General features: G+C 42.3%; 1 protein-coding gene across 5 annotated transcripts in view; it reads right to left on the reverse strand.

The window, feature by feature from the left end:
- Positions 1-26657, reverse strand: part of Elmo1 (engulfment and cell motility 1) — a 506925-nt gene that overhangs the window by 410929 nt on the left and 69339 nt on the right. For all 5 annotated transcript variants that reach the window (XM_076939323.1, XM_076939321.1, XM_034510333.2 and 2 more), the window contains exon 2: positions 1564-1714. In XM_076939323.1, coding sequence (XP_076795438.1) covers positions 1564-1641 — 78 coding nt within the window. In that variant the 5' untranslated portion in view covers positions 1642-1714. The remainder of the gene's footprint in view (positions 1-1563; positions 1715-26657) is intronic.

Consider the following 26657-nt stretch of genomic DNA (forward strand, 5'->3'; position numbering starts at 1 on the left):
CATCTCCACAGCAGAGAACATTATACTGAATTCCCAAGCATCTGGAATATGAATCAAAGGCTGCCTTAACAGAGAAGCCATAAATTCCACCAACCACTGTTAAGCCAAAATTAAATAGTTCATCAGAACCATGAAATGAGACTCTCTTAGAATAAACTAATGGTGATAGTGACTCTAATGTGCACCCTGGCTTGGGTGCCACTTATCACTTAGTTGTACATAGGATACCCTGGGAATCTTGTCATCATGCATATCATGTCAGTAATCTAGGTAATGCTTGAGAATCTGCACTTCTAAGGCCCAAGCATCTGTTCCTGAGTCCCCAAGCTGATAGAGCAAACCAAAGAGACAGAATGGACCAAGGCTCATTCCTCTGCAGAGCACAGGACTGCTGGGACTGAGCGACCACCTTTATCTTGGTTGTCATTCTTTTGGACAGACCACACCTAATCCCAACCACATTTAGTCTGTGTCAAATATCACTAGATAATCTTTTTAAAGGTAAAATATAACTGGTCCTGAGCAACCTCATGTGAAGAGGGATGAGTGCTGGCTGCCTGGTACCTGCACAAAGTTATGGCACATGCAGACTTCACCTATAAGAGTTGTTTCTCCATTGAGTTGAAATAACAGTGAGGTGCTGGTCTGATAGCCACTCTTTCAGAGTCTGCACAACGTAACCGTTCTTACATGCAAATTTGAGCCCACTTATTCTGATCTGACCTGTGGGATTTGTTTTGATTACTCCTTTGAATCTACACAATGCCAAATAACTCTTGCAGTGGTCTTCAATCTGATAATAAAATCTGACCAGAAAAAGAACTGTGAAAATAATTATAAAAAAGTATCAGGAGCATAATGGCTGGCGTTGCCATGGTATTCTAATTGAAAATATAGACTGCCACTATGCCTCTTGAACCCTGTAAGTATAAATTAGGACTTGTCCTTCATCCCTCCAATCACTTGTTCTAGAATGACTTCAGTGAAATGAGAACAAAGCAAATTCCCTGGACAATCTATAATCAGAGTCAGAGCCACATCACATGACTGCCAGTCATCCATGCTCAGAAATGAAATTATTCTTATAATCTCCATTTATATTCATTACATTATTTTCCGATTCTGTACCATTTTCCAGAGAACGTGCTCTATACTAATTTTATTATAAAATTGTTACTATAGCAAAATACATGTTGGTTCTTCTGGAGATAGCTATATTTTTTAAAGTCAGTTTTACATTGCCCATATAAAAATCTGCCCACCCATGAGTCCCAGCAGTAGGATGGGACAGTCTATCTGTCCTGATGCTCAGAACCCAAACCCTCCAGCTGCTATCATGATGGCTTCAGATAGGAACCCAGTATTGACACAATCCAGCAGATGGGGCAAGACTATACAAGTCCCATCCACTGCCATTGTATATACACAGACTACACTGTAGTAATTACTGCCTGGATTCCACAGCCCCTTAGAGTAGGGAGATGAAGCTATTCAAAATCTGCAACCACTCAGTGCGACTAGGAAAACTGTTGTGAGCTCTCCAGTCCTAAGGGCTTTACTTACCTGGTCAATCTCCATGAGTTTAGGGTAGGCGCCAGGCCATTCTATGGCCACCTTCACGATGTCCGAAGGCGGCGGCATTGTGTGACAGGAGGAAGTCCAAAACCGGTAGAAATGGGGGTCCTACTGCGTGGACTGTCACACGTGTCTATACCTAATGAGCAATGACAAAAAGAAAGTAGTTCAGCGCAGATGCAGGGCGAACTCGCTTCATCATCACTTCCTGTTTTCACTGGTCTATGAGAAATGCTTCCCTTGGCGCCCCGAGCATGAAGCCACAGGGGCACAGCCAACCGCGCCCTGGGTCCCCAAAGAAAGATGGAGGCAACGCTAAAGCACTGGAAGCAAAGCCTCCAGCAAACACTGGCCTTGGAGTTCGGCTCGCTGCGTGTTTTTCTTTCTTTCTTTCTTTCTTTTTTTTTTATTTATTTATTTTTTTTTTTCAGGAACAACACAGCAACCCCTGACCACAGGATGGAACCCTGCTCTCATTGGCTCTCCAACCTGACTGAGCAGGGTTCGCGCTCAGACTGTATGTAAACCTTGGCGCTCAACAGTCTCCGGAAGAACATTGCCCAGGAAGTCATGGTCAGGAAGTAGCTTTTATTTAAAGCATTTTCTGTGTGTCACAAATAGATCTGCACTATAGCAACCAGGATATCATGAGGAAGGAGAAATTCCCCAGGAGTTCACACAAGCTCACACTCCCTCCCCAAGGCCAGTCTTCCAGAGGGAGAATATCCACGTGGCCTGGAAGCTTTCAGAAAAGCCTTGAATTCACTCACAAAGGAAGTAATGATTTTCCTTCTCTGCCTCTCCATTTCTTTATCTTACTGACAATTCAATTCTATGAAACAGCCACTTAATCTGCTACATGGAGACTCCCCAAGTGTCACCCACCCAACAGTCCTTTCCTCTAACCTACGGCTATGCAGTGGTTGTCTCTTGATGCTCTCCTTCCAAATGTCCTCATGGGTGGAAAACAAAAACAAAAATATATTCTGACTTCCCCCCTTTCTTTATACAAAGGCAGCATCCTGTACCTTTCATAATTTAGTGCCTCTTATAGGTCTCTGTATGGTACAGTGCTGGCGTATACTCATTCTTTTCCTAGCTGGTCACCAGGGTGTGTCCTCCCTGATGAGCCAGGTCCCTGCTGTGGGTTGAGTTCATGGTTTCTTTCTTGCTTTTGGTGTTACAAACCAGGTTTGCAAGGCATAAAGTTATGTTTGTATAATTTTTTCATCTGTAAAAGTTAATCCCTACCATAGAATCATAAAAGTAAAATTGTTGGGCCAAAGAGAATATACTGTTTAAATTTTGATAGGCATCTCCAAAGTCCCTCCTTAAGGCTCTACCAACATGCCCTCCCTCTAGCAAAGCCTGAGGAAGCCTGCTCGCAAACAGCCTCATCAACAGGTGGAGTGAAGGCCAGCCTGAAAAGCCTGGCAGACTGAAAACCCCACACCTCCATGTACTTTTTAGCTTGCATTTTTCTCACTGTTAAACATAACGACGGAAAGTCACATGGCCCCTTCCTTATACACTGTCCAAACTCTGCCCATTTCTATAGATTGTTGGCCCTTCTCCCCCAGAAATAAAAATCTAGAAGAAGACTTTAGTCAAACATCTTTCATTCTTTACAACACCAGCATAAATTTTGTCCATTTCTATCCCGATAATGAGCGTAACACCACAATGATGACAGGGACGACAAGAGTTAATGGGACACTTCAGTGATACCAGCATTTGTGTGCATAACTAGCTTCATTGGAGCCGGCCAGCAAATGAACTAAACCCAAACAACACTACTGCTCCTGGATAAGGATGATTAGAAGCCCTGTTGTGCTAATCAGTGGCGCCCAGCAAGGACAAACCCACAGCGCAGTGGTTTAATCTTTCATCCACAGATCATTACTGCCCTCCATTAGGTGCCAGGCTCCCTTTGTGTGTTGAGGACACAGGTGCAGACCTGGGTGTTAGATGCCAACAAGAGACAAGAAGAATAAAGAATAAAGTGGGTTGGGGCTCAATCGGTTGGTGTTGCTGATGTTGAGGTGGCAGAGACAAAGGGACAAAACAAATAAGTGCAGGGAAAGCCTCAGTGAGCAAGTGGAGTTTGAGTAAAGACCTGGGAGAAAGGTGATAGAGAACAGGCCCTGTGGAGAGCTGAGAAATTGCTCCATGGACTAGGAAAAAGTAAGTGCAAAAGCTCTGAGGCAGAAACACGCCTAGAATAGTCTTAAAATAAGCAAGACCCTGAAACCAATCAAGAACAGGCAAAAGAAGAAAAAGAAAGTTCTGGGGAGCAGCTGGTTCCCTGCCTACAATCTCTCACCATCAATTCATGACTTCAAGGCAAGAGGTACCTGTTTGTGTACAGCTGTTTAGAAGGCCTTCAGCCAGCTATATTAAAAACTCTGATGATTTGCATAATGTTTCAGTAAGTTTAATTCTTCTAGGAAAATATCCTGACAACATGATTGTTAAAACAATAAAAAGTTTTGTTTTCTTTAAAACTGTTCAATGTTGAAAATAATATAACCTTATTAAATAATTCCAGCACCCCATTCTGAACCAAAGTAAGCTAAGGATGGGACTGGCTTTGCATGGTCTCCGCCCTGTTGAATAGTTGAGAACATTCAGAACACAAACCTTACCAACACCAAACCCACTTCAACTTGGGAGATTCACATCCAAATATATGCCCTAGAATAAAAAGTATGGAAGAAGCTCTACCATACATACATGCTGTGTGCCTATCAGGTAACTAGATTCAAATCAGAAATACCCAACTCTGATCATCAAGAGAATAGATCACAGAAAGAAAACTGCATTGAGCACCCCTTAGCCCCGCCCCTCCACGAAACAATCTACAATTACGAAAGAAGAGGTTTAACCTTCTAGGAATCAAAAGCTGCTCTTGTTTTCTTCCCACTTCAACTGGTCTTTATTTCTGGGAGGAAAACCTGCTGAGCAGGTGAGAACACAAAGGCAGGCTCTCCAGTGTCTCCCCTTGAGAGCTGGAGGGCAGAGGCACAAAGCAGCCATTGAAAGGGGGAAGCCAGGACTTCCCTGGCTTCCTTCCCAGGCCAGCTAGGCCTCATGGGCTCTCCCTGTAGTGACAACTGCAGAGCAGGCAAGGAGCACAGAGGATCCCAGGGAGCAGAGCTGGAGCCACAATTGCAGAGTGAGCAATCCTTTCCTCTCTCCTATCCTTAGAAGAACCCATCCTGGCCTTGAATACAGTCTCTACTGCCCAGTGGAGCTTAAGGCAGTATCTCAGTATCTCAGTAGCTTTGGCTGACACTTGACAAAGATAAAACCTCTGCCAGACCTCTACCCTATGCACTGTAGCAAGGTGGACAGCATCTCTGACTTCTCCCTGAGAGGTCCTGAGGCAGCACACACTCTGGGGAGATCACTAATAGTCAGTGCTATGCCACTGGAACTGCACAGGTGAATGCCCTTCTTGTCTCTGCAACAACTATCAACACATAAACCAGACTGGCTCAATTCTAGAGGTCAGTCATAACAGATAGAAATATACTTTGAAGTCTTTTCTAGACAAGTTTGGTCCCCTAGGACCCTTTGCTGCCCCTAGTGTAACACTTCGCTCTTGTCAGTTTCCCCCAACATGCCAGAGCTACGAAAAAAAGGAAAACTAAGTTTATCAAACCCCACAGCTCCCAAGTACTGTGCAGGATTCCTGACATTTCCCCATTAATGCAATTAGCATGGACAGTCTGGTATAATAATTCTCATTCAGACTGAAATCTGAGGATCACTGAGGGCAGAAACAATAGGGGAAGCAGCCTGGGCAGCTGGCTAGACACCCTAACTACTGCCTTCCAAGGTAACTAACTATAAGTCTCTGGAGGCAGTGTGGGTGGAGAGCTCTAAAGTGCCCCTGCTTGCCTCCTAGCTCCGCTTGATTCCATGTAGAATACTAACAGTCTGTGACTTTAATACAGACATGCAATATCTTGCTTACACTTTAGCATTATGAGATAGAGGAGACCCTGCTTACTAGAAAGTCAGTTAACTAATGTCTACATGTTGGTTACATGTGGTTCTATTTCCACTAGTTGGTCCATCCTCAATGAAAGTTTTCTTGAGTCATGTTTCCAAACAAGGGACAGAAATCACTCCATCCCTAACTAGACATCTGTCTTGCTTTCAATTCATTGCAGTGAACAACCAGACAGGAGAGACCAGGGTGAAGCAATGGGACAAAACCACAAAGCAGGAGAAGGGCTTTCTTGAACCCTTCCTTCCTTTCCTCTGACCTATTCATGGACATTATTTCTGGCGATGGGACAATGCCTATGGGGATGGGATGGAGAAGGGACTGTTAGCCTTGTTTTTAAAATGTTGCCTGGTTCTCATTTCTCTTTGCCTTGGGCTGTAGAAAGAGGAAGGGACTTCCAATGAACGCAGCCTCAGGTTACTCTGAGGCCTGCTCCTCTTTCTGGAGCTCTCCAGTTTCCAGGACTGAGGCTACTGCCTTATGTGGACACTGTACCTCAAGAAAGCTGGATAGAGCTCTGTTCCAGTGCTCCACCATACTATTCAAACAGATTGATAGCATCTCATTATCTGCTATAGGTTAAATAACCACAGGCTTAAGTTCTAGGAACACTGTCTCTAGCTGGTGGCACAATTTGGGGAGACAGTAGAAAGAGGTGGGGTGTAGGGGAGGAATTAGGTGACTAGAGGCATGACTTACACTTGTGATGGTCATACCTAGTCTCCTTCCTCCCACTCACTTGCTCCTCCAACTCCTTTCTCTCTTCTCCCACTGTGGCTTTCCCGATGTGAGCAATTTTGCTCACATAATATGCCTCCAATAGCATAGAAACAACAGAGCCAACTGACTGCGAACTGAAAACTCTAAAACTATGACTCAAATTAAAAGAAGAAATGTTTTGCTTCATAAATTGTTTGGCTCATGCACTTGTTACAGTTCCTAAAAGTATGACTAGCAACATCCCGACTATACAACAATGATGTCATGGTACACTGTTGCAGTGATGTAGCAATATCATGATGCAGTGATATAGTGATGCCATGATGCAGTGATGCAGTTGTTAAATGCTGCAGTGGTGCAGTAATGTAGTGATGTCTAATACAGTGATGCCTTGATGCTGTGATATTATGATGCAGTGATACAGTAATGCTGTGATGCAATGATGCAATGATGCCATGATACAGTGATCCGGTGGTACAGTGATACAGTGATACTGTGATACGGTGATGCAGTGGTGTAGTGATATAATGATGCAGTGATGCTATGATACAATGGTACAGTAATGCTGTGATGCCATGACAGAGTGATGTCATGATGCAGTGATATAGTGATGCTGTGATGGTATGATGCAGTGATGTCATAATGCAGTGATATGGTAATGCTATAATGCAGTGATGCCATAATATAATGATGCCATGGGGACAGTCTGTCACCTAGCCTGAGTCAGGACTGTGATTCCCAGACTTGGTGAGTTCTGCCTTTGGTTTTCTTCTGAAAAGTATTTTAGACAGGACATTCTTTTTGATAAATCAAATATATGGACAGTAACTGCCATAGAAGTCCATAGGAACAAGAGAAGAATATGTGTCCTCCTACACTGGAGGGCTCCAATAAACCACATACAATGGAGGTTGAATCTACAGATTGATGCTATCAGAATCTGGTGGCAATTCTCAGGTGCCAGAAGGTTAAGATATAAAAAAATAAATAAATAAAAATAAAAAGGAAGGACAGAAGAGCCTTAGAGACCAAGGAACATTGCAGAATATAAAAACATCCAGGGCTGGAGAGATGGCTCAGCAGTTAAGAGCACTGCCTGCTCTTCTGAAGGTCCTGAGTTCAATTCCCAGCAACCACATGGTGGCTCACAACCATCTGTAATGGGATCCAGTGCCCTCTTCTGGGGTGTCTGAAGACAGCTACAGTGTACTTGCCATATGTACAAAATAAATAAAATGTTTTGAAAGAAAGGAAGGAAGGAAGGAAGGAAGGAAGGAAGGAAGGAAGAAAACAAACATCCAGAGAAAGTAAGCAAAAGGAGAAATTGAATTAATGAACCCAATGTTTCATTTTATGGAAATGCTGTTGCCAAACACCATGGCCAGTAATCTTAGTGATAACCAGGGCTATTTACTTGCCATGAAAGGAAATGTGCTATTAGCTATCATTGTCCTACAACATGATGGACACTTGGACAGAAGATCTTCCTTCCAACATCTTCACTTGTCACCACGAGTGGCACAGGACAGATGTCAGAACAGACAGGGACAAACTCCAAGGAGGCAAAGGCTGGATACATTCTTATCTTTACCCTTTGTCACAACTGTGTGATGGAAGTAGTTGTTTGCTGTAAATACTGAAAACACTAAATCTTGTTGAGTTTAAATTATTTTTTCCAAATGTTTCCACATTGTGAGGAAGAAAAGTCCCTTCAGTAGTAACTGCAGTGGACTGCAAACCCTCCATGCTGGTTCCTCTGATGAAGTTCTAACCCCCCAAGACCACAGGATGTGACTGTAAACAATGACAGGGCTTCTGAACCAGTAATGGAGTAAAAAAATGAGAGCTTTGACCCAGCGTGGCTGCTGTCCTGACAAGAATGAGGACAGAGGCAGACACAGGGAAAAGCATGTGAGGCTTGTAAGCCAATCCGAGAGGCCTTGGAAGGAGTCAGCTCTAAGGACATTGTATCCTAGGACTTTATTCTCAAGAACAGTAGGATGTAAGTAATGACTTCATGGAAAGAAGACAAAACAACTCTGCACTCCAAAACCACTGTGGATGCTTACCTACAGCAACAAGCTGAGAAAGTACTCAGCACAAACAGGTCCCAACCTGCCCTCACAGTCCTCCACAACCATTTCTCCTGAGGTTCTTAGGGAAACACTTGTAAAGTCTGAAGAAAGTGAGCAACACAATCTCGAGAAGAGGAGATGCGTGACTAATACATACACAGTCGACGTAATAAAGGGATGAGAATTAAAATCGTAAAGCATGCTTGTCAACCATATTGGTTTTAAAAGTTTATTGATTGGTAAGAACATAAAAAGTAGTGTTCATATGCTAATTTATTTATAGGTAAGTTCTCATGCAGCCTAGTCTGGCTTAAACTCACTATGTAGCCAGGAATGCCCTGAACTGCTGCTCTGAACTGCTTATGAGCATATGTACCTCTCCTTCTGTACAGCTTTGGGAAGTGCTGGGGGTGAAACTCGGAGCATCTGGGTGCTCAGTAAGCACCCTGTCTAGTAAGGTCCATCCCTCCCCTTATTTATCCACTCTTAAAATCAAGGGGGAAAAAATCACAAGCAAATGCTTTTTTGTTTGTTTAAATATGAGCTTTAAAGTCCACACAATTTGGAGTGACAAACTTGGCCAAGAAAACATCTATTCTAGGGCTGGAAAGGTGGCTCAAAGGTTAAGAGCACTGTTTGCTCTTCCAGAGGACCTGAGTTCAATTCCCAGCAACCACATGGTGGCTCACAACCATCTGTAACGGGAGCTAACACCCTCTTCTGGCTTGCAGGCATAAATGCAGGCAGAACACTGTATACATAATAAATAAATATTAAAAAAAAAGAAAGAAAGAAAACATCTATTCTCAAACGCTGCAGCAGGGCTTTACAAGCAAGGCACCATGGGCATTTAGGACCCTGTGATACTTGAGGAAGGTGCACATCAGTGCACTGCAGGCTACTGACAGTGTCCCCAGCCTCTGCTCACCAGAGGACCTCAAGGTCATGGCATAACAAAATGTTCCGGCATCACCAACTGCCCCTAGGGGGTGGAGATAATCATGAGACTCCCCTGCTTGAGGACTAGGGCTATAAGGGAGATTGGTTCTAATCTCACTTTTGAAAACACTCATTATGCAGACTAGTTTTACAAGTGGAAGTTAATAGTCTCAAGAGGATAAAAGGGAGAGGAGATATAAAGTGAGAATTCGTTGAAGAAATACAGGGTCTGTTTCAAGCTGCTAAAAGCCAATAGGAAAATGAACTCAATGGGAAACCACAAACACCTGCATCTCATGTGAGAACAGTAACCTAACCCAATTCTGTCACTCACAGCTCTAGGGAACTCTGTCCATCCAACTTCTCTATGGCTTCTTTAGGGTACTAGGCCCCATACCAACACCTGCTGCCTGACCGATAATATGTGGTCCACATCTATGGCACTGGTGACTGGCACCAAAACCAAATGGGACCCAAACAAGTCTGTTTCTGGTGACTGACCATGAGGTGTAAGCAAACGGGCTCTCTCTCATCCTACTAAGGACCGGAAAGCTAAAGCTGTCTGCAGACCTGTGTCCTTCATGTGGGCTAAGGCCTTGAAAGAAGAAAAAGAGGCAAGAAGGGCAGAAGCAAATGGAGGGAGGGATGGCAAACAGATGGGAGGGCAAGGTCCTAGCTGTCAAGTGTCTGGTTTCTATCACATTGTCAACCTTGATATCTTTCCTAGATGTAGGAACAAATGAATTTTCATGGTTTCTGTGAGTTTGAACACCAGTTCTGCTGCTTGGAACTGACAGACTCCTGCCATGGTTCTTACCACACTTGTTTACTACCCTGAGTTATTATTATCTTGTCATAGATGGCTGGCATAAAATACAGTTCACTTACACAACTAACGTTTGCCACCCAGTGCTAATTGACTTTCGTCCTCCAATTGTGGAATTCCTGCATCACCTAGGCCTCAGGGGTTAGGAGCTGTTTTCTATGCTGGGACTGCTAGCTGATGTTACATGGAGTTCTAGAATTAGTCTCTCTTCAGCATCTCTCACACAACATGACTTCGCTGAGATATTAAGGAATGTAAGAAAAAGAGGAGGAGGAGGAAGAGAGAGTCGTCTCTTGGAAAACACAGAATCAAATGGTGTCTACTAATAACTGTTGCATGTACTATATACTTTTCCTAACGGTGTTCTGAAATAAGTACCATTACAGTTCAGGCAACTTGTCCTATGTCTCATATCCACATATGTCAGCACACAGGCTACACCTGCCTGAAACAACAACCCAGCATGCAGTTTCTAGAGTATTCTTTTAAGAAGTGGGTGGAGGCTGGCTTCAGGCAGGACTTCTTTGGACTCTAACACATGAGTACTGGGAACTTTTCATATCCAATACACATATTTGCAAATGTACCTATCCAGAATTTTTCTTCCACGGAACATTGTCTTATGGCACTGGCTAAGCATGAGGTATTAGGAAATAAGGAATTGAGGCTTTTTGCCTCCTTGGTTTCTCAAGAGAAAGAAAACTGCTGAATAGATTAGGGCAGAAACTAATGAAACATGGCAGGAAACTTTTCCTAAGTCCATATTGAATTATCATCACCTGTGGAGAGAATGTTTCCAGGAAAGTCTCCCAGAGCTTCTGTGTAATTGTTTCCAATTCACATATTACAGTCAAAATACAGTCAACTACAGCTTCTGGGGGGCAAATTGGCAGGAGATAAAATGATCAAACAAAACAAAAAACAAACAAACAAACAAAGCAGAATACTTTTATTTGTGGTTTCCTTGATTCAAAGCATCTCACATCTTGCTTTGATTGTCTAAATGTGAATCTAGATTTGGACATAAACTTTTCAGTTTGCTTTCAAGTAACCCTTCTGCTCCCCAACTCTATGCATTCCAAAGGGTTACTAGTCCTGTGTACTGACAGGTTATTTCTGCACTGTCAGTGAAAAGAGGCAATTCAAACCAGATTAGATTATATTAAAAGCAAGTTTATTGGGAAGTTGCTCTAGGGTGGGTAAGTTCACTGGCCTCGAAAATTGAGACTAGAAGGGTCACCATGGGGAAAATGGGGGGGTAGGGATAGAGGGAGGGAGAGAGGGAAGGAGAGAGAAGAGCCTTGGGGGGGGGAAGGGCAGTCCCCCCCTCCCCAGGCTGGAAATTTCAATGTTGAAGACAAGGTATGCCAGGCAAGAACTGAAGAATGCTGAGAGAACCTGAAGGCCAGGTCTGCTTTGATATGTAAAATATGCACCTCAGCCCATTGACTAAGGGTCCAAAACCAAACAAGTACCAGGGTAGTTTTCCCTTGTCTGTTGCCAGTCGAACCTCTGCCCAGACAGTTGGGGTTATCCCCAGCTGTGGTGAAGAGTAAGAGAATCTCTGGAGAAGGTTTTCATCTGTCTCCTCACCAATGACTGCTGTGTTCTGAGCCTGCCTGTTTTCTCTTCCTTTTGCCCTGCATCTGCTTCAAGAAAGCCCACCCAGACGTCAGCACCAGCAATGCACAGCAGCTCCCCACAGAAAACAGACTTCAGAGCCCCTGAAGGTAAAAAAAACTGCCAGAAGACATGTTCTTGGGTGCTTCGAAGGAGCACATCACCAGAGCCCTTCTCCACTAGTTTACTCCAATTGCTCAAAGGTAGGAACACTTTCTTATTCACCTCTGCAGGTCCAGGCTGCCCCAGATGCCATGGCTCAGAACAGCTCAAAATTTTCCAGGCAAATGAATAAATGAATGAATCACTTGCTCCTTAAATACAAATGCAGAGACTGTTTTTTCTTTTAATGAGAAGGAATACTCAAGCCAATGGTTTGCTTTTAGAATACAGAAAACCTCCAGCTTTTTTTTTTTTTTTAAATAGCAGCTATATGGTTGTCTCCTCAGACAGAAACAGAAAGGGAGCCAGCAGCTCAAGACTCAGAGAGGCCTATTCCAAACTCTTTTCCTCTTAAAGAAATTCACTGGAAAACAGGATGAGCCTGGAGCAGCCTGCTGGGCCTCTTCCTCTCACTCTGGGCTCCCCAGCTCTGAAAATCAGCATTTCTACTGGAAAGTTAATTAGTTTGCAAACTAATGCACATACTTCCCCCTTGTTCTTTTTTTTTTTTTTTTTTTTTTTTTTTTTGGATATTTGCTGTTCAAATTTCTTTTCCTCTGCTGTAACGCCTCTGCTCTCTACCTCTGAAAGGCCTGTCCCTCAGTGACTGTACACGTCCCCCAGTAAGAGGCAGAGCCAAGGCCCAATTCCCTATCTCAGAAGCCAGACTGACAGCCACAGGAAACACTGAAGTCTTTCCACCAGCTCTCAGCCAAGCACTCAAAGTTTCCAAACCTGCTGATCAAAAGAAAAAAGAAAAAAAAAGTCTCTCTTCGTTGTTTTCCACCTCAGCCAGCCACACAGAACTCTAGGGCCAGCCTAGGAAATTTGTTTGCAACAGATTGGTGGGGAGGACTCAATAGCACACGGTGCTGGTTAGCTCCTCCACACAAAACTGTCATCCTCAGCAGCAAGGGCAATCGGACAGCCCCCCACACACACTTCCTTGTGGCTTCATTCCCCACATGGGTATAGGTTATGCAGGGTCAGAGAGTGGTCTGGGTGTTAGCCCAAAGCAGGAGCCCAATGACTGTTCATGGCCAGGGAAGTCAAGGTAGTTTCTGGAAGCAGAGACTGAAGCAGTCTTCATGGAGAAACACAGCTTGTTCTCCATGACTTGCTCAGCCTGGCTTCTAGTACAATACACCTTCAGACGGGCAGCCACTCCCATTAATCAACGAAATGCCTCACAGCCATGCCCATGGGCCAATCTGATGGGAGGCGATGCCTCAAATGAGATTTGGCTTTTCTCAGGTCTGTGTCATGTTGACAACTAGTCAGTAAAACCATCCTTCCAGAAGGGCCCTTCCTTAAACCAGGAACAATACAAGGGAAGGGAAGGAGAAGCAGGAGAGTTGTGCTGGGCCCTGTTCATTGCCAGCAAAGCAAATGGTCTTTGTCCGTCCGTCACAATTCACAAGCTGTCCATCCTCCATCGAGCTGCTGTACAAGCTTTCCTTTGTTTTGGGGTCTATATTTCTGAAAATTTCTGACACATGAACTTTGACAACACAAATGTCATATTTTTCTCTCCTTGTAACTTCTTTATTTTTATAGGTATGTCAGTCACAGCCCATCAGAGGGTGAGAAAAGGCATCTCTCTCATGAGACTGCTATGAAGATGAAATATTTATAAAGCAATGGCTGTAGCACCTGCCTGGTGTTCTTATTACCAGTCACGGGGAACCTGAATGACTGTAAACTGGACATCACTCTGGTAATGTCGTCTTATATGTGCACAGAGTCACCACTGCCTGGGAACTCTCCTACTCTAAAGAACTGCAACAGACTCAGACATGACACACAAGGAAGGATGACTTCACCCTACATCCAGGAAAGTTTTGTTAGATTTAAAGAGAGTTTCTTCTGGGTTATAAAGAATGCCAAATGATCTAGGAGAAAGCTGTGCAGGGGAAAAGTGAAGGGTGGTTATTCCAGGTAAGATCCTAGGAGGACCAGCTGCCCTTGTAGTGTTGCCTGAACAGCTACATGATAGAACATGAGACCCATTTTCCCTCCTAGTTCAAAACCAAGTACCTCAGGGTGACTTTCTGTAAGAGACATGACCTGGACTATACTTGTTCTAGATATATACTTGTTCTAGATCCTTCCTCCCCATGAACTGTCTTGAGTCAGATGCAACTGAATACCTGGAGAAGCAGCACATGCATAGGGGACCTGCCCCACTCCTATGGTACAACTTCCTCAATTATGTCCTTCTAGCCCTCCACAGTGCCATGTGCTCTCTTGTAACAGACCATCCCAACGAGAAGAAGACAGAGGTTAAACATGGCCCATTGGTACCTGCTTACTCCTTCTGCCCAGCAACTCTGGGTGCAGTGGGGACTAGAAGTACTATTACTCTGCTTTGTGCAGAAGCTATCAAAAATTCTCTCAGGAAAGATCAGACAGAAAACACAGTTCCCTGCCTCTCACACATGTGAGCTCTCCACTCATGATTTGACCAACTGGAAGCTGAAAATATATTTTAAAAACAGAATACAGCAACTAATTGTATGAGATATGTATATCATATACATACATATATGATATACATATCTCATATAATATATACATATATATCCTGTATTATATATATATACACACACACACACACACACACACACACACACATATATATATATATATATATATATATATATATATATATATATATATATATGTATACACACACACATATCCTGCTAAGAGATGATTTAACCTAAGTGGATGTATGCAAAGGTCATACACAATGTGATTCCATTTTATATAAGAGACTTCAACAATCACAGAGCTGTCAGCAAGAGCCCTGGGATCAATTTCCTGATGGACAACTGTATTTTATCCCTGTGGTTATGAGATATAACTCCTTACCCACCAGAACAAACAGACCCTGTGGATTTTCCCTCATCTCTCACTATGGAAGGGTCTATCACAAATCTCAGGCTTCTAGTTTTTAATCTGAGCTCCCTTACTAGAGATTCATTGGTGTAATTTGCAGTGAGCTATCCCTGTGAGAGCTCATGTTGTTGCTATGCACATATAGACATCCTTTGAGGAGTTTTTGCACAAATACCAGTAACAGTGGATCCTGTATGCCATGCTTCCTAGAAACAAGAAATAGTTCTCCCAGACTTGTGGAGGAGGGAGATGCTTGAGTTGATGGAAGCCCAGGATTCAGCGTTCATAAAAATACGAATAGTGGTATCCTTTCCTAGATGGGACTATCCAAACAGAATCTGGACTCTTAGACAGTATGATGACCAGTGTCAACAGGAGCAGGGACGCTCCTGGAGAACCAGTGGGCAAGTATAAGCAGTTAGTGTAAGACCTCCCTCTCACCGTCCTCTTCAAGGAGACATCGCTGTTCTGCTACAGAGTACATGCAAAAGGCATGGCCATTTCCTCCTCAGTCAACAAAATGTAAGACAGCCAGTAAGAGCCACAGACTGGACTCAACCTGTCTCCCCTTCCCCACTCCTCTTCTTCCTTCTCCTCTCTTCCTCTTCTTCCTCCTCCTCCTCTTCCTACTCTTCCTCATCATCAACTTCCTCCCATTTTAAACAACAGGAGTGTATTTTCTCTCAGCTCAAATATCTATAGTAGGAGAAGAAAGTGACTGATTTATTCTGAGCCCTTCTTTCTTGGTTTATAGATGGTTCTATTGTTCCTGTATCTTTAATTGGCCTGCCCAACAATCCCACACGTGTCTATAGTGCATCCAGTTTACTCTCACACCCCCTCCACACTGTCTTCTCTGCCTCCGCCCACTGCCAGCCCCTCTGTCACCTTACAGGAACCTTTCTGACCTTCATGTTGTTCTGTTTGGGGTTTTGGTGTTTGTTTGTTTGTTTGTTTGTTTGTTTTGTTTTTGGAGACAAGGTTTCTCTGTGTAGCCCTGGCTGTCCTGGAACTCACTCTGTAAACCAGGTTGGCCTCAAACTCAGAAATCCACCTGCCTCTGTGTCCCAAGTGCTGGGATTAAAAGGCATGCACCACCACTGGCCGGCTTGGGTTTTATTTTTTGACTCACTAATTTTTAACCAGGACCATCTGTATGTATCCAGTAACATTTCATAGGTTCACTATTTGGTACACAGCTGAAGATAGTAACTGTCCCTCTCCTGGAATCTACCAATAGCCAACAGTTCAGGAGAGAGTTATAGAGCCTCCACAGTCTCCTCCTGGATCCAGGACTGGCTGACAGGCCCCAGTGCTCCCCGCCTGTCTTCTAATTGAGTTTTACCACCTTCTACAAAATGGGCCCCTTCACCTTATTTTTCTCAAATGCAAAATGGAGAAAACCACGGCACCTCTCTCACAGGTTCTGTAGGATGAACACTGATGAATCCTAAGATGACGGTGATAGGATCAATACTATGTAACTGACTGTTAGCAGTGCACACGGATTTACACACTCTGTCCACACAACAGCCAGAGGACACAAGTACTGCCCTCAACCTCACTCTTGGAATGAGGAAATGGATTGCTTGAGAATAGCAGTGAACAGGATGTGCCAGTCCAAAGCCCATGCTGAGCCAAGACATGATACTTCCTCTAAGCTTAGAGCACAGCACTTGGAGCAGTGTTGGCCCAAGAACAAGCACTGCATGAGACCTCACTATGGCACAGAGAGCCAACAACCAACCTTCCTTTCAGGAAAGCAGACAGGAGGCCAAGCATATTCTTACGACCTCATTCTTACAAAATTCCTCATTCTAACAAAATTCTAACATGCTGCAACCTCAGGACCGCACTTTCCTCTTCTCTTCTCTTCTCTTCTCTTCTCTTCTCTTCTCTTCTCTTCTCTTCTCTTCTCTTCTCTTCTCTTCTCTTTGCCTTTCTCTCTCTCTCCCTCCCCCCTACACTCTTTTGACATTTTGGACAGGAAATCAGTTCTGATGTGGGATTTCCATACTTAACCAAGACTCAATTCTAAGTGTTGTGATAGAATTTTCAACTGAATACCACCTCAGAGACAGTTCTGTAGCAAAGACACCCCAAAATACCTCAAGGCTCAGATCAGTTTAGACTGTGATAAAACAGGGATCTCTTCACAGCCCCTATCTTTGTACTTGAATGAGTAGATGAACTTTTGTCTAAGCTGAATCTACTTCCTCACCTAGAGAAACAACAGAGAGATTCTTTTATAAGCAGATAACATGATTTTATTTCCACTAATAAGAAATAATCTTAATTGACACCTAGCTCTTCAGAGCACAGCCCTAGAACAAGTACTCAAAACTGAAATAATCACTTTTTGGTAGCAGGTCTCAGCATTTAATGAGCTTATTATGGGAAAGAACCTAAATAGCAAATCAATTCACTGGGGTGCAAGAGAGTTCACTGGTAAGTTACACAGTTTAAAATGGAAGTTTGTAAAAACTGACTGAAATTAAAGAAGAAGGAGGAGGAAGAGAAATAGGAGGAGGAAGAAGAAGGAGAAGGAGAAGCAGAAGGAGGAGAGGGAAGGGGAGGGGAGAGGGGAGGGGGAAGAGGGAGGGGGAGAGGGAGGGGAGAGATGGAGGGGGAAGAGGGAGGGGGAGAGAGAGGGAGGAGAGGGAGGAGAGGGAGGCGGAGGAGAAGGAGGAGGAGGAAGAAGAGGAGGAGGAGGAGGAGGAAGAGGAGGAGGAGGAGGAGGAGGAGGAGGAGGAGGAGGAGAAGGAGGAGGAGAAGAAGAAGAAGAAAGACATGATTGAAATTTCAAACATCTACTTAAAAATTTTCCAAGTAAAAATTAATTCAGCCATACATACAGAGCACAAAACTCTCTGGACATAGTAGACCCGAGTGAGACTTTTAGGGGGAAAAGATCAACATATGCCTATGGGTATTTGCAGGATCTATTTAAAGTAGGTAAAGCACCCATCTATTAAAATTGGAATCAAATTAGGCTGCATAAATTTCAAAGGTATTTCAACCAATACTCAGCTCAACCAACTAGCAAGACCTATGTAATCTAAATATTTTCAGAGAGTGAAGAAAAATTGCATCCTGCTTGCACTTGTATGCTTAGGTACTGCAGTGACTTCACTGCTGTCTATAAAGCTGGTGACTACAGTTTCTTTACTACAAAATTTTTATTAACAAATTTAACATTTAAGGATAGGATATTTGTATAAAAATGCAACTTCACATGTAAGGGATCTGATTGATGCCTCTGGCCTCTTCAAGCACTGGTGTGTGGATATACCGCACATGCAGATATATATACACATAATAAAAACAATAAAAGAAATATTTAAAAAGTCAAAAGAATCAGTGACATCAGAAGATCTTCACAACTTATTTCCATCCATAATTCACATCTACTAATGTTTACATAGTCATTCAGTACACATATACTAGAATGTGAACAGCTTAGAATTTTCATATATTACCGATAAGCAAATATGGAATTCTTTAAAAATTTTTTACTTTGGAAAATGTGTCTACACAGAGACATGTACATGAATAAGCTTACCACCCTTGTTCATAAATACTAGTACCTAAAGGCTTTTCAGATGCTCATCAAGTAATGATCATCAAATCATCAAATTATAGAAATTATAGAAAGGCATACACACCATGGACAATAACTCAGCAATTCAAAACAATGAATTTTTAATGTATAGAATATTCAATGTTGATTCTGCTAAGTTGGGTATTGATGCTATTCACACTTTGGGATCCAGTCCTCTGCCTATTTTTTATATGTGAAGTTTTACCGATACTGAGTCTCGTTGACTCTGCTATAGATCGATTGGCTCAAACAAATTACAGTATTACCTCAGACTGATTACTATCAACATAGGAAGAAAGTGAGGATTCAAACTCACAGCATCTCTCTGACCTTCTCCCACCTTCCTGTGTCTAAACTAAGTCTCAGCCCCTGAAAAAAAAATCATGGAAATTGACTTTAATTTCTGTTCCCTCCCCACCACCCCTGGAGGTTTCTCATAAATACTACAACTGCTGTCCTCCAAAATTGTTATTACATCCATAAAAGTCATTCTCTCCTTTAAAAAAAAATCTTTGAATGCCCCTCACCCTAGTAAAGTCCTATCCAATAAACTGAAATACCTCAGAAAGGATGAAAAGAAACCAAGTGGCCAACAGACCTGGCTGGTTTACCTCTCAGTCTATTACCAGCAGAGCAGACTCTCTGATCCATTAAATGTCTACATAGCTGTCCAGTCCTCATCAAATCAGAGCATAAACCTACCTCACTTGCTGGCTTTTGGGCTCACATTTTTTTTTTTTTTTTTTTTTTTTTTTTTGGTTTTTCGAGACAGGGTTTCTCTGTATAGCCTTGGTTGTCCTGGAACTCACTCTGTAGACCAGACTGGCCTCGAACTCAGAAATCCACCTGCCTCTGCCTCCCAAGTGCTGGCATTAAAGGTGTGCGCCACCACTGCCCGGCTGGGATCACATTTTGAAGTCTCCTCTATCATTAAATTTTTTAATTAAGTAAATACTCTATGCCTTTCTATTATTAAGGCATCTTTTGTACTATAATTTGTACTGGCTGGGAATCTTACAGTTGGTAAGGCAAGGCAACACACCTTCCTACGGTACAGTATTGTCTAAGACCATCTGCACTACAGACAACAGAGTTGACAGTTTCAAAAAGACCATATTGCAGACAAGCCTCAAATATTTACTGCCTGTTCTCAATGAAAAAAGTTTGTTAATCAACAACAGAAGACTATATATTATATAATTCTATTTAAAGAAAACTCCAGAAAAAATTACATTGCTATAAAGCATATCAGTGGCTGCAGAGACAATGAAAGTCTTCATGAAACACACAGGACTTTTTTTCTTTCAAGATTTATTTATTTATTTATTTATTTATTTACTTATTTATTTATTATGTGTGTTGGTGTTTTACCTGCATGTATGTCTGTGCAAGGATGTAGGATCTCCTGGAACTGGAGTTATAGACAGTTGTGAGCTGAGACATGAATACTGAGAAGTGAACATTAGTCTTTGGGAAAAAAAGCCAGTTCTCTCAACCACTGAGCCATCTCTCCAGAGACCCAACAAGGGAATTTCAGAGACTGATTTAAAAAAAAAAAAGTCAGTTTCTTGGCTCTGATGATGGTCATATAACTATACATATTTGTTGGCTGTCAATGAAATTTGATTCACTTTACTATTATTTGTTAAAGCCATCCAAAATGAATATATGAGATGAATCAAAATATGCTATTTGTAAACTGTTACCTCCTACCAGATGTTCTTCCAGGTACCAGGGATCTAACATGAGAAAAACAGACTGCATTTCTAACCATATGGAGTGGTTATGGTATGTTGGGGCATCACATTGTCCCACCAGACATGGGTGAGCCTGTGAGACCACCAGTTGTATAGATGATTCAGGGTCACTAAATGCTTAGCCTTGTTTAGCTAATATAGAACTCATTTGTATGGACTTCAATTTCAATTTTTCTAGACTCTCTAGGCAAACACACACACACACACACACACACACACACACACACACACACACACTAAATGTATAGGAAAAGTCCGAGACTACCTACTTGCTCCTATCCCTCACTTCCTTACATCCCTTCCTTTCCCTGTCTCTCAGTATTCAACTATCCACTTAACATAGCTACTTATGTATAGCAGAGGCATCTCAAATATTATTATTTTGTATAACAAAGATATATTGTCAAATATATATTATCGAATATATAACACAGTTCCATCAAATATTATGATAGTATGTTTATTATCAGTTTCTCTTTCACAGATTCTTACATTAAAAATGGGATTTGTGGTCGACCTTTACAGCAGCTTTTTTTTTTTTTCATTTTTCCTTTTCTAGGCACACCAGGGGATTATACTTCTAGCTTCTCATAGGCTAGACCAACAGCGTATATATGATTTACCGAGGTCAAAGACACATGAATAAAAATACCATAGGCTCTGAAAAGCCTGTACATAGTGCCCAGTGTTTTTTCTTCCTTGGCACAGCTATGGTGAAATGGTGACAACCTAGACCATGGCATATCAAAGACTGCTGCCCTAGAAAGTCACAGAGACCTGCAGTGGACTTTGTAGAACCTGAAATCCTATTGTATAGCATACAACTTTGAGACTGCTGTTAGCATAACTGATTCAGCACTGTGGCACATTTGGAGGACCTCTGGTTCTCATGTCAGAATGAGGATGTCCCATTTCATACTTCTTCCCTTCCACATGACTACAACACACACACACACATACACACACATATATACACACATATACATATATACACATACATATACATATCTACCTCCATGGTGAAAACAACAACAGAAGGCACACTTCAAGGTCCTGGGAATTCCAAAATTAGATTAGAAGTGACTAAGAATTAAAAAAAAAAAAAAATAAGGTACAATTTCCATGGAAAATTACACTTTAGAAAGGAGACTGACAGCCAGGAAACGGCCTGCCTGACTCTGTCCTGAGAAATGCAGCATCTTTTTTTTTTTTTTTTTTTAAAAAAAACTAAAACTGTCCTGGATCAGGACACTGTGACATAAGACGTTCATGTCCCACAGAAGACCAGATAATATCCACACAAGTCCATCCTTCATCCTTCCATCACAGCAAAGTGAAGTGTCACACCCCCTTTCCCTTCAGAACTAAAACGAAAAAGTGTTTTCAACTGTCCCTTCATTAACAAGATAAAACTTCATAGATAAGGACCTCCCATGTGGTGAAATGTCTCATATAAACTGTGTCGAATAAAAAAATAAATATAAGACCAAACAGGTTCTTGGCTTACAAAACAAGCCAGAATGTTGACGTACTTATTCTGAAATCATAGCTTTCTTGAATAGTTTCAATTCAGAGAACAATTTATTTTTCTTGAACCTAAACGCTAATTAACCCAGCCAGAGACTTAATTTTCCCTTCTTTTGAAAACTTCTAACTACTTAGTGAAAAAAAATCCCTCATATGTTCTATAAGGCACAATTTACCTCTGGTTTAATATTTTTTACAATAATTATCTTTGGTAATTAGGAGAAAACAATCCAAGCCACACCACATTTTCTCTTATCGTTTCACTGGCTCAAGCTATCTTAAGAGCAGGCAGGTTTGGTTGGTGGAAGAGAGCCTTTGTGTTCACTCTCTGCTCAGGCACTGCCTTACAGCTCGGGACATTTGCTTTTCTGGCACCTTTGATGGAAAAATAACAGGAGGTGAATCCTGCCAAAGGCCGGTCAAAACCAGCCCCTGACAAAACTCAGGATGTTTTTATGAACTCTATATGTCAAGTCACTTGGAAAGTGTTGAAGATCATCTGCAGAATGTGTTCAAACATCTTTATATTTGACAGTAGTGGGCAGCCTCATCAGAAAGGTAAGGCTTCGGGTGCAATTTTTAACTTTTATCAACAAAAGCTCTTTAGCATCACAGGCTGACTCTGAGGCTTCATAGAACAGGAACGCAATCAAATTGCTCTGTCTGTTCTAAACAGGAGTCACAGAAGTCACTTCTAATGGCTGGCCATGTTTCCATTTTATGTCCAAATTCTTAGGAGAATCAAAGGCTGGGAAAGTTAACAGAGCGAAGAATTTCTCAAAGGGGTGTTGGCAATGAAAGGAATTGGTGAGCACTGGTCAATTGCCACTCACCACAGGGGATTCCACTCCAGTGTGGCTGAAATAGAGCCAAGTGAGAAGCTGAACAGCACCCCAGGGATGGCTGGTACCAAGCTCCTGGCCAGTGCTTGCCAATACCAAAGAAGCTTCTGGGAAGACAGGACCACCAGCAACCTGCTCAGCAGTGATTCCCAGGGAAGCTCTCCCCATGAGTGAAGATGGAAGAAGAAGCTGCCATACCCAGAAGTGCGAAGAGGGCCAGCCTCTACCACCACCATCTCAGTCATCCTTCTGAAGAAAAATTTGATCTCGGCAATGCCAAAAGTTCAGACGCAGAGGGAAACATGGCTTCTGAGATAATGCTGTAGCCTGACTCACAGACAGACTAACCGGGGCAGACAGTCTAAGAAGCCCTCCTTCTCTCAAGCGTAGTTCTCTGCTCTCAGTTACTTCAGCCATCAGTTCACCCCTTGTCTCTCCCTTGGCAGAGACACAGAGAAGTATCTGCCATCCTCCCTGGGGTTGTCATGCATCCATCTTAAGTTCCACAAATATGCAAAGGTGAAATGGTCAGCATCATATGACCTGCAGATGTCACAACCACTGCATTGATAAGAAATTATCTACAGCTGAATCACCAACCTGAGACTTATACTGACCAGGAGGAGCCAAAGGTCAAGAAAACAACCCAGAAGTTGACAAAGGATAAGATATTCAGTGAGTGCCTTCACCTCTGCCCTTAGGTTTCCTATGTTAGTCTTCTGTATTTTTGTCCAGGGTATTTCTCTTTTCAGAATAAAATCATGTTGTATATCACAAAAACAAACACTGGTAGTCAGTAAGACCTTACATCAGACTTAGCGCTAATGAGCAGCACAATGAATAAACCCCAAAGAACAGAACTTGCACATAGCTGACAGCCCAAGTGTCAGGGAGTGTGCAAAGCAGCTTTGTCTCCTCCTGGTGAGAAGTAAACTCACACAACAGTTCTAGAAAAACGTTGGCATTGCCTAGTAAAACCAAAGTGTGTGTGGTTATTGTGATCTCAGAATAGAATCTCCTCTTGTGTGCACACATAGTAGAAACCATAGTTCCCATGCTCTAAGACAGTAGTCCCTCTAACTCCAAAAATATTTACATTGCAAAAACAATTTTATGGCTATGGGTCACCACACCATACAGAACTACATTAAAGGGTCCCAGCACTAGGAAGATTGAGAACCACTGCTCAAGAAGTAGACAAGGGAGCCGTCCATCTCCAACAGCACGAAACCTGTTGAGGATACAGATACAAGATACAGATGGGACTCTTGGAGAAAGGAAATATTTTCTAGTCATATAAACTTCAAGAACAAAAATGAACACATCAGCATGGGTAAAATCACAACTGTGATCCTGATGTTAAGCAAACCATTGATACTTAGGGGGGGGGGGGAATTGCATTTTTATAAAGTTGAGAAAGGGTACTGTTTGTATTTATGTAACCTTAAAGAAAAGAGGTCACTAAAATAGTATTCTGAGTGATTTCTATTTGCGTGAGGGATGAAAATGGCTTTGCTTATTAATCATGTTCTATGTATTAGGCTGGGTGGTCAGAATCTGGAAATGTGTTTCTGTAATGTACTTGCATCCTCACTGAAAATTTAAATTCCATCATCATTTATTATCAGTTGTAGCTTTTGGTTTTGATTTGCCAGGGATGTTTACTTACATAAAGCAAGACACAAGCATAACAAAGAAGGAGCCCCCACACACACTAATAAATATGAAAAACCCCTTAAATTCCCTTGAACATATTTAAATTAGCACTGTCTCAAGACACTCTGAGCCGTGCAGAGAACTCTAATGGGCTAAAGAGTTACATCCTTCTTAAAGGGTAAAGGTGCAGAGTTCCCAAAAATGTACAGTTAAGCAATGCTCAACTGCATGGCACTGGGTAGCTGTAGTCTCTCTAGGCACCACTCTCATCTCTTTGGTTCTTTCCCTGAGATGCCCTCATCTCCCTCAGCTTCCACATTCAGTGTTCCCCACCTTTAGGAGTTGATCAGAGGGCCCAGCACTTTTGGCTGGCTCTGAAATCATTTAGTAGCTCCAGGAAGGTGACAGGGATAAGAAAGAAAGCTCACGGAGGGAGAAATCAGAACAGGACAAAGCTCTGGATTCAGAAATGCCTTCTTTCCATGCCACTGTTACTACAACTAATAAAAATAATTGTTAAAGATAAAATTCTGCAATGGGGGCTGGAGAGATGGCTCAGTGGTTAAGAGCACCAACTGCTCTTCCAGAGGTCCTGAGTTCAATTCCCAGCAAACACATGGTGGCTCACAACCATCCATAATGGGATCTGACGCCCTCTTCTGGTGTGTCTGAAGACAGTGACAGTGTACTCATATACATAAAATAAATAAATAAATCTTTAAAAAAAAAATTCTGCAATGACCTAAATTGCTACAAATATGAGTGGCAAACATCGTTTAGTCCATCTATGAGCTCTACAAAGGATGTGTGATGAACAGTGGATATGCTTTCAGTTTTAAAAAGGAGAAGAAAATGAAAAGAGAAAGGCAAGAGGCTATACCTCAGGTTCTGATTACAAGGAATGTATTCTTAACCCCGAATTGTAAAAATAAGGAAATCAACCAATAAATGTAAACGAAGAGTGACAGGACGAGCTCTGAGATGAGAAGGCCTAGATAGACCCCCCCAAGTCTATCACTAATTAACGAAGTAAGTCTATAATATTATCGTTATTTTTCCCATCTGTAAAATGGGAGCAACACTACACCTCCTAATGTTGCTCCAATGACTACTGAATGAGTCAAATGAGTCCTTGAGGCACAATAAGAGCTCAATAAATGATCACTTTTATTCTCTGAGATTACAAACCCCAGCAGGTCCAAAGCAGAATGTTCCATAGATACATTTTTGCATTTACCCCTCACCTACACATCTAATCCTGAAAGCCATCTCAATTGAGTCATCAGCCCTCATTATAACTTGGAATTGTGCTAATCAACATTTTATTCCTCCTCAGGGCCAAAAGAAACATTTGCAAGTATATGTCAAAGTAATAAAAACACACGCATTCAACAGAAAGCTGTCACTCTCCCTTTTGCTGATCTGGTCAGCTAGTTTGTACATTTAATCAAAATTATTCCAGTGTGCTTCCAGATAGACGCCCATTCATTAGGGGATCCAGCAGTTGGTACTTTTGTGCATTCTTGCTCAGAATTATCTTTGTTTCCAGCCTGGCATCAGGTAGGCAGATGATTATCAGGAGACATCATTTCCACTCAGACAGGCTCCTAATGATGGCAAATGGCACGGAAAGCAGCCATATATCCTGAGACTTGTAAAGGCCAGCCCTGGAGAAGCAGTGGCTTGCGAGCCACGGGACCTGAAGAGAAACATCAGACAAGTGGCTCCTCCTGAGAGACCACACTTGCCTGGAACTTGACAGTGCAGCAGGGGACCAGCCCAGGTGAACTATCTAGATAGCGCTGGCAGAGATACATCGGAAAGGCACTTATTTGTCAGAGGCCATAAGCAAATCATTTCGGCAATCCAATGGGCAAACTGATAGAGGAAAAAAAATACACACTCATTCATGTAGTAAATCCCTATGCTGAATATTTGGCTCCCTGACTCATTAAAAGAATACAAGGTTTATTAGTTCATGGAGCTGCTTTAATTTAAGCAGGGCCTTTCTTCTAAGAGGCTCAACACATTATCAAAAACCCTTAATGCAGGCTGTGCAAACAATTGCACTTGCTGCCAGCCACCGCACCTACCAATAGAAGCTTGAAATGTCAATCAGATCAAGCCACAATTCCCAGTCCCCTCCTCTGCCAGAGGTCTTCAGAGGCTCACTCTCAGCTCAACTGCAAGACACCAGACAGTCTAAGCATTCAATCAGTGTGTAAATAACACGTAATGCATTATCTAATGTTTCCGAAATTATATTGAAGTCACTATCTTGGGAAACCTCTGCGCTGTGCTGGACTTCTTTATGACTATTTTCTAATTGCTTTTCATTTTATTCATGTTTGGGGTAAGGGCACTGTGCATAGCTCCTAAACAGCTAATCTGGCAGTGGCTCCCCTTCTCTCTGCTTTTCCCACAAGTTCCTCATTATTGTA

This window comes from Arvicanthis niloticus, chromosome 8, assembly GCF_011762505.2.
Source record: "Arvicanthis niloticus isolate mArvNil1 chromosome 8, mArvNil1.pat.X, whole genome shotgun sequence".
NCBI lineage: Eukaryota > Metazoa > Chordata > Mammalia > Rodentia > Muridae > Arvicanthis > Arvicanthis niloticus.